This window comes from Chroicocephalus ridibundus, chromosome 8, assembly GCF_963924245.1.
Source record: "Chroicocephalus ridibundus chromosome 8, bChrRid1.1, whole genome shotgun sequence".
Classification (NCBI taxonomy): Eukaryota; Metazoa; Chordata; class Aves; order Charadriiformes; family Laridae; genus Chroicocephalus; species Chroicocephalus ridibundus.
The window spans coordinates 377,420-390,089 of record NC_086291.1 but is presented as its reverse complement, the minus strand read 5'-3'; the positions used below and the strand labels follow the sequence as shown (position 1 = coordinate 390,089).

At 49.7% G+C, this 12,670-nt stretch overlaps 1 protein-coding gene across 4 annotated transcripts in view; it reads right to left on the bottom strand.

Annotated features, from left to right (window-relative positions):
* Window positions 1–8,158, bottom strand: part of ERICH3 (glutamate rich 3) — a 33,401-nt gene extending 25,243 nt beyond the window's left edge. For 3 of the 4 annotated variants that reach the window (XM_063345256.1, XM_063345258.1, XM_063345259.1), the window contains exons 1-3: window positions 7,629–7,807; window positions 1,558–1,651; window positions 21–146 (exon numbers count right to left, since the gene is read on the bottom strand). In XM_063345256.1, the coding sequence (XP_063201326.1) occupies window positions 21–146; window positions 1,558–1,651; window positions 7,629–7,648 (240 nt within the window). In that variant the 5' untranslated portion in view covers window positions 7,649–7,807. Of the gene's footprint in view, window positions 1–20; window positions 147–1,557; window positions 1,652–7,628; window positions 7,808–8,135 lie in introns of those variants that run through there. The other variant, XM_063345257.1, reaches the window with a different exon arrangement.
* Window positions 8,159–12,670: the final 4,512 nt, after the last annotated feature.

Genomic DNA, 12,670 nt, shown 5'->3' with positions numbered 1-12,670 from the left:
AGTCAGCAGTAAATGCATACCTCCATGTCAAGGACCTTATGAAAGATGGCCTGAGCCAGGCACTCCTGTACATATCTTTGGTGATCTCTCTTCATTGCATTTAGCCGGTATTCTTTCTCAGATATTATTCTTCCACTCCTTGAGATCTGTCATAAACAAATATAGTGTAACTAAAAACAAGACAGAATAAAGTATGTTTTTAAACAAAGTGCAATTTCCCAGAAAGACTACTTTCCCTTCCCAGTGAGCTACCACCTCTGCTTCCCCCGCGGAGCTGGAACCCACCTTCTCAGCACAGAGTTGTCGTTCCTTTGGCCCCCTGAGCCCCATCAGCCAGAGGAAGGGAGCAGTAGAGGGCTTGGACTTACTCATCATGGGCCATTGCCCAGGTCAGTGGGGGGGAATTAAATACTATTCTTCCTTAATTAAAGGAAATTAAATTGTGTAATTAAATACACAATATGTCCTACTGTGTAAGGGTTGCATGTCCCTGTGCTAAACGGAGTCACACCTAAGAGCGTATAAGTATTTTTTAAAAAAATCCAGCACATTCACCTTTACCAAATTCTTCAGTTTTCCATTAAACACTTCTGGAAAATACCACTGAAGCTATTTAAACAGCTAGTAGAGTCAGCGATGCTTAGGCTTCACAGTTTAAAAAAACTAAGAGAATTAATATGGTTCTGTATATCTGCAAGCTGAAAGATTTTGCAGAGGCAAGCTCCCATGAGCAAAAAGAGATATGGAGTAAAAACATAAAAACATTCTGAATTTATCAAAAACTCCATGAAATATCTTCTTCTGCCTGGACATGAAGTGCAAGCAGGTTGACAAACATTCTCACATCACCGTAATTGTGCGGTAATAACTTACTGAAACTGCATGACCGAGCGGAAGCACAGGGCTGAGCCAAGGCTCTCTGGTATTTACGCACATCACCAGTCCCTGTCAGCCGCCGCTCCCAGTGTCACGCGGATGAGCATGGTGACCGTTGCATTACAGTAGGTGCAGTGGAAGACTAAGGTCGATATTCTATGGAGAATGGCCTCCACTCGGCTGTTAGCACACCATGTCTCGTGCGGAACCACCATCCACCAGCAGCCCTCAGGCCAGCATCTCCACAGCCCTGGTGGCCCTTGGGCCTTGACCTCCTGAAGCGTGCTCCATGCCAGCTACACTATTCCCTCAGCTGCCACAGGGAGCCAAGCTCCGAGCTCAGTTTTACCTGTCTCTCTGTCATTCTGCCTGCAGCAGCGCAGCCCTGTGCACCACAGCCCTGCGTCCCTGCGATTCCCAGCTGACCAAGGGTAGATGACAAAGCAGTGGGAAATGCTTGCATCCAACAAACCCGCCCTTATTCTACGTGTGATGGCGTGGCTTTGATCTGGCACCGCACGATTCCATGCGTTTGGCTAGCTGGTCCAATTCTTACCAGCGACAGCACACACCTCTAACAAATACACAACAGAACCACCAGTGGTTTGACTTCTGCAATATTAAAAGAAACAAAGAATTTTTTTCTTTATTTCCTCAGAAAAGGAAACTTTTCAATCTCACCAGTCCTGATCTCCGAAGATGTCGTCTTATCCTGGTATTGCTGAAATATCCAGCCAGGTGTTTGTCTGTAAGGCTATTGTAGGTTGCAAGAAATCTGAAATAAAATCAACACAGATGCATATAATCCCCGTGACAGCCAAATTATTACAGCGTAAATTATAAAGACTTATCCAATAGCAGCATTTTGTCGGATAAATGCCCATTGGATTATGTAAAAGCAACATCTTATCGCCTCTGGAAGATTTGTATCAGAAACAAGAGACTTGTCCATAAGACACAGAGCTCGCACCGAACAGCGTACCCCGGCCGGGGCGCGGGGTCCAACACAGCCCAGCCCTGAACGTCGCCTCCGAGACCAACTCCCGCGACAGCCTCCCCAGACAGATCCGCTGGTGACAGACCCGGCACCGAGGGAGCCTCTAGCAGCTTTTGTAAAGACCCGTAAGAATAACTTGTGTGGGGAGGGAGCCCCAGAGGACGCCTGGCCCAGCCTCCGGCTCCAGCACGTCACTTGTCAGACTTCGCCTGCACAAAGGAGTTTTCCTGTGGTCCCCATTGCCAGCCCTCAGCCACTACTGCCTGGTACCCGACATAAACAACTGCCTCCTCCAGCCCACTTACGTTAGCAGAAACTGCTAGCACCAAAACATATTTTTAAGACAAGACACTGTTTCCATAGTATTTTCGCTGGCTTGAAAGTTAGCATATACATTATTAACTTGGCTGCAAATTTTGCTCTGGTGAAGACTACTTATTTGTGTTTTCAGCCAAAGCCTCCTTCAGCATCCACATTTTCATCCATTGCTTTATGGCGCTTCCCTCTTCTTCAATGTTCCCACCGTCAGAGGGACTGCATACAAATTCATGGCTTGGAACACCTACACAGAAAACTAAGTGGCTTCGATTTCAAGTGTCAAAAAATACACTTTTTTCTTCCCTCCTGTTTTGAACCATTTTCTCAATTGGGATTTGGTTCCTGTTAAATTGTTGCCTGGCCAAGCACTCATTTGTTCATGAACAAAAAAAGTCTGTTTCAAAAAATAGTTCTCCATTTGGCCTTTACACCAACAGAACCCACAAACCTGTTGGGAAAACTAATCCAGGACGGCACGATCAGGAGCTGCCCCGTCTATCTCAGGGACCATTTATTTGAACACAGCAGTGACTCTAGAATATTATTTACACAAACGGCCAAGAATGCTTGTCCCACAAACGCATTCATAAATTCAATTGCACAAAACTTGTACAGGGCAATATTCCTAACTTTTGTGGCATTTACAGGCTAGAAAGCGTAAGTTACTGTAGTACATTTTTGCTGGCTGTCAGTCTATGGCAGCAGCTTGTCCGAAGTGCAGCGTGCACTGAGGAGAATACTGCTTTTTTTCCCTCTCTAAATACAGCTACTACATTTTACCAAGAATCATCAGATCCACTGTGTGACCCATTTCCTCCAGCTAAACAAAACCCAAATGCACTCCGTGGGAAACGGAAGCGTTTGCACCAGAGGCAGCGAGCCCCCCATCTCTGCCCGAATCCCGGCTCCGGGATGCTGCCCCCCCGCCACCGGCGGGTCCTGCTGAGGAGAACGCTTTGTGGTGGCGGGACAGGACGCGTCCTCACCCCTCCCAGGGCAGCAGAGGACACCTGAGCAGTGGCCGTGCCTCCGGCGCGACCCCGGCCCCGCGGGGCAGGAAGCACAGACACCGCACGACCCATGGCCGGGCAGACACCAGCCTGCGCGGGGCAGACACGGACCCGGCTCTCTCCTGCCGCACCGCACTCCCGAGATTTTAGAGACCAAGCAGCCGAATGAGGAGGGCTCTTGAGTGCCGTTCAGTCTAAAGGGCTCCCGGGACCAGGCTGCTGCAGTGGCCAGGACAGTTGGGCTGCGCTACCTTCTGCTCGTCTTCAGCCTCTGAACCCCTGACGCAGGGGGCACGAGTCCCTCCTGCACCCAGAGCAATAAAACGGGCCTGATACGAAATGCAAGAACCTCTCAAGTCTTCTGCAGTTCCCAAGTCAATACACAAAAGGTTGTCTTTAATGCATACGTTGAACAATCCAAAGTGAAGAAATTGCATCTTTTTTCTGTTGGTGAAAAACTGTAAGAGCAACGACCAAGGAGAACCAGACCACGCAGACCGCCTGAGCAAGGTCCTCCCCTGCTCCACCCACCTCTGGAGAGCCAACAGAGATAAAGCATCGCAGCTACCAAAGACCCGAGCTTCCAAAAATTGAACCTAAGATATGAGAGTTGAACACAAAAGCTGAAGCATCCATCATGAGCAGATACATTTTTAAATAGTTCTTAGCACAACCTTATCTTATTTCAGCCTCTGGAAAACAGGACGAATAACAAAGTAAGTGACAGTAGGCTTAAGGCTGAATACTCTAAATCCATTCACGTTTGTAAAACGTATACACTCAGGTACCTATTGCAGAACGTGTGCAGCCTGACCTTTGGGCTCTCTAGGCAGGATATATTTTAATTACACAACAAGAGATTGATCTCTCTTGTTCCCTTTGGCTTGAACGCCACTGCACCTCTGTCACGCACCTTTCAACGGGATAGTTCAAGACAAATGTCTATTGCTGGGCTGAATTACCACGCACAAAAGTATACTCAAGGAAAAGAGCGAATGAAAAAAAAAAGGAATCCAAAAAAACCAAAGAGATCGTGGACTTACAGGAATTTTATCTGGGGTTTCACAATAATCTCACAGGTAGCCTACCAATAATAAATTAAACTTTAAACAAACAATTTAGCTTACCCTATTATGCATGTTGATTAAACACTGCTGCTATAGCAACTGTTCTACATTACTTTTTTAATCCACTGTTTGCATGTGCATTTGAAACCACCAGATTACATCAATCGTGCGAAGTATTGACTCGTGGTATCACCTGGCAATTGCACACGGAGGCCGAGGAGAAACTCAATCCAATTCCTTTTCATTTACTTCCCTCCATCTAATATTTCATGGACCATATAACTAGTTAAAATGCAACTCCCGCCTGAGCACAGCGATGTAGCAACTCCAGTTCCAACGAAGTCTCTGTACATGTATTTTCTCATTTAAACTATGAACAGGCTGGTCCTCAAAAATGCTGAATTACATTCAAAGTTCAAAAGGGCACTGGAGGAAATAAGGAAATGTCTTGGGCCTGATCCAAAACCCACTGAACCATTGGGAAGAACACAACGGGGTCCACTGGGCTCTGGCAGTGCCATAGCCAAGGGCAGCCCGGGCTCCTGCCCTCTGCTGCCGGCAGGAGCAGCGCAGAGGGAGCCAGGCGGAATTCCCAGCTCCCGACTCCAACTCGGGTTGAAGTCAGTGCAGTGAGCAGGGGCTCATCCCGCAAGCCTGTGCCCTCCTGGAGATTCTGACAGTTTTCCTCCTTATTTCAGCCGCCCAGCTGGCCCTGCCCCAGGAGACTTCAGGCAAGCTCAGCTGGGAGTGGGACACACCGGTGCCCTCCTCACGCTTGGCCCAGGTCCCTCTGGAGCATCCCACTGGCACCGGGGATCAGAGCCGCTGGGCGCTCCGGGTGCAGGCAGGCTTTCCAGCCCCAGGGCAGCCCGGGGGAGACATTATCCTCTGAACGGAACCCATGGCACGCTCTCAAAGCGCACAACTTAGCCTCGAGCCCAAGCTTCAGGTGACACTCATGCTGCCATGTGCCCGCAAGTGACCGTGGCACCGACACGTGCCGTGCTGGGGAAGGGCCCCGGCAGCACCCCCGCACGCTCCCCATTCAGCAGCCAGGTCCTTTCCGTCTCTGCTGACCCACAGATCCCGCCCGGAGGTAAAATTCAGACCGCTGCTTACAAAGGATGGGGGTGAGACAGGGAGGGAGAGGGTTCAGAGAGCTGCAGTGACAGAACTGCTGTGACACAGAGGGGAGTCCTTGTGAGCTTCACAGAGTAACGCAGCCTCTGGCTTCAGGGGGGTTTCCCTAATAGCAAGTTATTTGAGAAATGTCAGAAACCACTGTCAGAAAGAAGCTCTTCAGCAAAGCAGACCATCGGCCCCATTTATTCCTCTGCTCCCGCACACGGCACCAACAGAGAGATAACAGAAGTTCACATCAGAAGTTTTCTCCCAGAGATTTAAATATTTAAGAGCTATATCCAAATGTCACCCCTAAATCCTCTGTCACAGCTAGAAGCACAGAACTGACAAAAATGCATGTTAGAAAAACACCCAGCAAAGGAAAAGCATCAGTCTTAATAGTACTGTACAAAATGTTTGTGACGCAGTAAGTCCAAAAAGTCCATTTATCTGGATATTTATGGGACTCCTTTTTCTCTGCCTGTTTATCCTATTTATTCTTCTCCCTATGAATTCTAGGTTTTTATCATAATTGCAGACAATTTTCCTGGCACAGAAGCTCAACTGACTGATCTGTAGTTTCCAGGACTGGTTTTGAAGCTCTTCTCAAAATTAGTATCACGGGTTTTTTTCTGGCATCGCAGACAGTGACTACATATCACTCTTAGTTCAGTAATTTCACATTTAAGGTTATTTAGAACACTTGGATGTACACAGTTTGTTCCTGATTCTTTTTTTAATTAATTTGCTCAAAATCCTCCCTCACTTGCATCTAAATTTGAGCCAAGTTGCCCAAATTCATGCCCAATCAAGACTGAATAAAGTGCAGCAGTCTCCTCCAATTCTTTTATTATGGAGTCACTGAGAAACAGCAGCATCTCATTTTAACAATAACTTTTCAATGGGCATCCACTTTTTTTTTTTAATAGATTATCTTGCTGACTATCAGAGATGAGAAGACACTTTACATTAGAGATTACATTTTTTTGAATTTATAAAAGCAAAAGATCACTGTCAAAAAATCTGCCAGCTTCTTGCCTGACTAGAATTTTAAAGTGAGGGACCGTATACCATAGGAGAAAGGAAAACTCCCCAATTTACATGGACCTTATGTTAACTACCCAGCTCCAGTGAAACAGAGCAGACCTCTGGAGTCAGCTGAGATGGACCTGCGGAGGCAGGGAGGAGGCGGAGGAGCTCTCCTGTCAGGTGAAACCGGCCATGGGTCCCATCCATCACCATTTCAGCTGAGGACTCTCTGGGCGACCAGAAGTGCAGGGAACAAAGCCCGGTGACTCCTTCCCCGGGGCACATGGAGACCACCACGCGTGGAGCACGAGCTCTCTGCGGACACCCTGGGGAACCTCCGTGCCCAACAGCGGGACCAGCCACGGACCTGGGAGGCTGATGGGCAGCGTGGACATGGCCCCCCATCCCTTGGGTGGCAGCAGCAGCCAGGTGGTGGCCACCTGCGCTTCGGCATCATCTGCGCTCCCAGGGTAACACCTGAACTGACCACTCACAAACATAAACTGCTCTCACTGGAGCCAGCTCTTCCTTTTTCCTCATTAAGAAAGTTCAAGTACGGAGTTCAACACGGACAGATGGAAATCCTCCTCCAATCCTGAACACAACTAGATGGGGAAATGGGAACCAAAAGACTCCTGTTCTGCTGCGGATCAGTTGTACGGCCACGAGCAAGTTACGTCATGGCTTCATTCGGAGCATCGCCCCCTAAAACAGGATGTGCCAAATTTTGTCATGGAGATGGGGATCTGCAGAGCTCCTCGGCGTCTGTAATTCACGCTGCCTGGGGGCAGTTTGGGTGCTCTGAAACTCACACCTGCAGCTCTGATGCCAGACAAGAGCCGAGGGACCCGCCCGCAGCCGGGTGCCCCATTCCCTGCGCGCCCGCGTTCCCGCGACACGGGGACCCCCGCGGCGGGGGCTCCGCGGGACGCGGTCTGGGGCCGCTCGCCACCTCCGCGCCGGCACCGGCTCCCCCCGGCAACCGCAGCGCGGCCCAACGCGCCGCGCCGAGCCCGGGGGCGCGGGAACACCCGGGGCCCTCGGCCGCCCCGGCTCCGGGATGGAAACGGCAAACGCCCGGCAGAGGCAGCGCGGCCGCCCCGCTCCCCCCGCTCCCGGCCCAGGGGCCGCGGGCGCGGCAGGCGCCGGTGGCGGCGCCGCGTCTCCCGAGTCCCCCCGCGTCCCCCGGCCCTGCCCGGCGGCACTCACCCGGGCTGCGGGCCGCTCATGGCGGCCGTGCGGGGCGTGCGGGGCCCGGCGGTACCGGCCGCGTCCCCGGGCGTCGCTAGGACACGGCGGGGCGGCCGCGGCCCCTCCCCGCCGCCAATGGCCGGCCCGCTGCACCCGCGGCCCGGCCCCGCACCGCGGCTCCCTCCGCCCGCTCGGCACCGGCCCTGCTCGCCCCCGCCGCCCCCGCGCCGCTCCGAGCCCCCGCAGCCCCCGGCAGGAGGCCCCGCTCCGGCACGGGCGGGGGTGCCCGGCCCCGCGGTAACACCGGGCTCTGGGAAGGGAGGGGAAAGGGAAAAGACAAGGATGGAGAAGGGATTTTGGCACAACGCAGACCCGTGAAGTTAAACCCGCAGCCCGAGGTGCGCGGATGCACAGTCATCCCAAACACCCAGGCCCAGGTCCGTCCTCCAGCACAAACGACAGGAAAGCTCCACAGCACCACTTCAGCCCTCTCTAGATTTAGTCAGGTAAAGGAGATATAATCACCCTTCCATGCTATTCTTCCCTTCTTGTGGGTTCCAGCTGAAGCACAATCTTACGGTGATGCCTTGGCGGCACAGAGTACCCCTGAACGGGGCACAGGGAGGGCTGTCCCACCCCCACACGCTTGATCCAAGGTGTTGAAGGACTTACACTGTCCCCATGATCTATCTGCATTTACAGGGAATTGCCTTTGGTAAAGGAAACAACTATCAGAAACATCAATATCCTCTTGATTTTTTATCTTCCCAACTCTGCAATTAAAGTCTCATTAATTTATTGTATCACGCTGTAGCACATGAAGTCAGGAATACACACAGGACCATGTAATTACAAGAGAGAGGGGATGCTTTTAATGACTAGAAGGCGGAGGCAGCATTTCTTTTGGGCATAATGCGATTAACAAATGGCAATGGCTTTTCAGAGCAATTCCACCCTTTTCAGTGTTGGGCACACGACGGTAGCCGTGTCCAGCCCCAAACTGCCAACGCAGGGGCCAGTTCACTCAAAAACAAACCACCTGACAGAGTCATCCTGCCCCGTCTGCTTGTCTGTGATCCTCACCCTCTTCCTCCACCCTTCCCTGCTCTGCCAAGGGGACCGCAGCTCCTAAAGGAAAAGCAGAACCAAGGACTCTCGAGGGGGACAGAGTCTCTGGCCGGGTGCCATGCACAGGTCAGACACACCTGAAAGATTATCCAGAAATGGGACAAATAACAGCTCTGAGCAATTCAGCTGCCGCAGCTGAAGAAGTTGCCTAGCCCAGGTGATTTCCCCCCACCGGCCATTAGTGTCTCTAGCAGGGAGCACAGCCCAAACAGCCGTGAACGTCTCAACACCTCCCCTGGCAGGTGAGCAAGGGTGGGGTTGCACTAACACACAAGGCTGGGACTACGGTAACACAGCCGTGGGCAAACCGGTGTCCCCAGCTCCAGCACGACAGCGGTGACGAAATCCTGCACTGCTGCAGCTACAGCCACCAGCTGGAATCCAACCTTGTTTCAGCAATACAACCCGACTCTCCAATACGCTATCTCCTGCCCGAAAGCACCCACTACAGCTTCCTTGCTGCTCCCGCTCTTTGTGTCCAGTGCTACGTCATTATTTATATCCAAAAGACTTTTTCCAAAATTCAAACAATGCCTTCCCTTTGTACGATACATCAAAAATGGACAAAAGAATTAAATGTTCTAGTACATTTCTTCACAAAGCAGTCTAAGTCATGCTGTCTCTTCCTGCCGGGTTACCTTTGCAGAGGGAAGCCTGCAATGTGATGAGAACAGAACCACTCTGACATCTCCTGGTGAGACGCCCGTCACAGGCGCTGTGCAGCGCTGCCACAGCCCAGACAGCTCCGCTCTCAGCCTCATCTCTGCGCATCAGCTACCGCACGGAGGCAGCGCCAAGCCAGAAAGGAGCCACCATATACCATGAACCTCTTGTTCATGTAACGCCCTCGCACCAAAGGCCACATTAAAAATAAAATAAATACATACAACTTATAAAGAAAAGGTTTTGGGGGGTTTTTTTTGGTGTTTTGTTTTTGTTTTTTTTTTTTTTTATACGCACATCATGTCCATAATCATATCACTCGGTAACTGTTACTCTTAACCTGCTACTTAGTACCTTAATATTAAGAAGTGTTTTACTTTTCCTAACAGCGTTGCCACGCGGAATCGCAGATTCCCTTTGTGCCCCCACTGCCGCGCACTGCGCCCTGCCTCAACGCACAGGAGTCGTCAGCGCCTCTCACCTCAATGATCAGCTCAACACTACCCGTTACCTGCCCGCGTGGCTCACACCTGCCCGGTCACCCCTAACCCTTCAAACTGGGGCTAAGGAGAAATGCAGCTCCTGCCCCTGGGGAAAGCGCAGCGCCGGAGGGACCCAGCTCCTCTCCACAGGGCATCCGCACGGCCTGGGGACGAAGGGTATGACTCCATATAATAGCAGAATGACCTCCCGTTTACATTTGCACAGGAGCAGCAGTGCTGTGGTCCACCTGCTTTAGAAGTTCACAAAACCAATTATATGACAAACTGCTCGAAAGAAATGAGGACTTAACTCAGTGATCCAGTACATTCCTTTAGTCCTGTGTTTAATAACAAGACTTAAAGTTCTAATATCTTAACATCATCCACCCCCCCCAGAAATACAAACACTTACTTAAATCCTGCTGAATTAATATTGTTGGGAAAAGTGTGTATACATATATATATGTATAGAGAGATGTATATCTATTTATGGTATGTTAAAAAAAATACTCAGTTCTAAGTTTAAATTATCACTGGAGTGGCAGTCCCAAATAAAATTCACATGGCATTAAAAGAGACCTTTCTGTACCTGAAGAAGCCTGACATTGCAAACCTGACTCCTGAACTTAGAGCGTTTTCCTCTCTACTAAGAAGTTAATGTAAAACAGGAGAGGTACTTCCACAGGGACCCATGTGGTGCTGGACAAAGTCTTCCTTCCATGACTCAACCTTGCATTAGAAAACACTCCTTCCCCATTTGACACTAAGACCCTGCTCTTTTATCATCAGTATTAACTGAATTTGTTTCATAAGCCTCACTGTAAAGATCTTCTTTCCTTTTTTGTGATACATGCCTGGCTACTGCTCCCAAGTTCATATTCTTGAAAACCATACTCATTTCCTCCCCCAACGCACTACAATTACACGACATTTGTCTCCAGCATGGCCCCAGCCTCAGACCTGAGCCTCAGTGCCCAGCTCAGAGAAATGATGAAAATACTACCCAACGAGACCTTACTAGGGCTGTGAATAAAAAGAAAACACTAATCTAGGTGTAACTGAAGGACAGATGCCACCTGTCTTTCATCTGACACCAGTCTTTGCTATCGCTGTTTGCTAACCCAAAAGGGAGTGTGAGCACTAGAATTAATTTTAAAATGTAGAATATGAAAAGGATTACTACCTATACTCAGTTACTTAGAAAAAATATCGGTGTTTAGTATTTATCTCACATTCTCTCAAATTAGAAAATAACAACATGCGACTGGGCCGAGAATAGCTCCCCATAGCCTCATTAACTCTGCTAGCTGGATTTGACATAGCACGAGCACACACGCTTCCACGGGTGTCCTGGGAAGAATACCAGGACGCTGCCCAGATGTGTAGGCATGGGATTAGGAAAGCCCAGGCAGAGCTGGAGCTCAATTTGGCGAGGGATGCAAAGAATGGTAAGAAAAGCCTTTACGGATACATTGGCCAGACAAGGAAGATTAAAGAGAATGTGCGACCTCCAGTAAATAAGCCAGGAGAGCTCGTGGCAACCGACAGGGAGAAGGCTGGTGTACTCCACAATCACCTCTCCCCTGGAGAAAGGCTGAGGAGTTGGGGTTGTTCAGCCTGAAGAAGAGAAGGCTCCGTCCAGGGAGACCTTACTGCAGCCTTTCAAGATGTAAAGGGGACTTACAAGAAAGATGGAGAAAGACTTTTTAGCAGGGCCTGTATTGGCAGGACAAGGAGCGATGGTTTTAAACTGGAAGAGGGGAGATTGAGATGAGATGTGAGGAAGAAATTCCTTGCCTTGACGGTGGCAAGACCCTGGCCCAGGTTGCCCAGAGAGGCTGTGGCTGCCCCATCCCTGAAGGGGCTCAAGGCCAGGGTGGATGGGGCTTAGAGCAACCTGGTCTGGTGGGAGGTGTCCCCGTCTGTGGCAGAAGGGTTGGACTAGATGATCTTTAGAGGTCCCCTCCAACCCAAATCATTCCACGATTCCGTGACACTTCAACTATTGTTATCCAAGTCAACTACAATGACACAAAAATAAAGTCTTTTTGATAGAGCTCTAAAGAAAATTCTCTCTTGATTTCTATCCACTTACCATAAATTGTCCACTTTCCATTAGCAAGTTGCCAAAATATTTTCATCCATGTATCAGTGACAGCACAGGGGTCGTGGCTGTCGGAGAAGACCACGTGAAGCCCAGGACCCACTCCTGGGTCTATTGAGACGGCACGTGGAAAGCAGGAGGGAGTAAAGCAATATTATCTCAATTCCCAGCCAGCATTTTGCTTCTCTTCACGTAGTATGCACAAGAGAAAAATCAAGCAGAAAGGATGGGTATTTTCTGAGGCAGATTTTAGACAAGCTGGCACTGCGTGAGTTCGAATGATCCAACCATTCCTGGTCTCCTCCAAGGGGAAGCCACTTGGCAAGAAGGCGGCTCTTAGAGGTGACAGATGCTATCACCCACAATGTTTTCCGTGTAAATAAATAAGTTGACAATTTTCTACCACTTTTTTAAGTATATATAGCATTTCTGTCCTAACGTGTCTACAAGCTTGGAAAATATTTCAATTCCAATTACTCTCATAAAAAAAATTTAAAAACCCCACCACTGTGCAAAAGCAGAGATGAGGCACAGGTTTTTGGTTTGTTTTGAACACGTCTGCCAAGACCAAAGAAGACACTCGAATGACAGCAAGAGTTCAACACGAAGAGTGTCCAATTTTGTCCCTCGAGGCCACCCAGGTACAGTAATGAACCCATTTCAGACTCCGGAGACAAGCACTG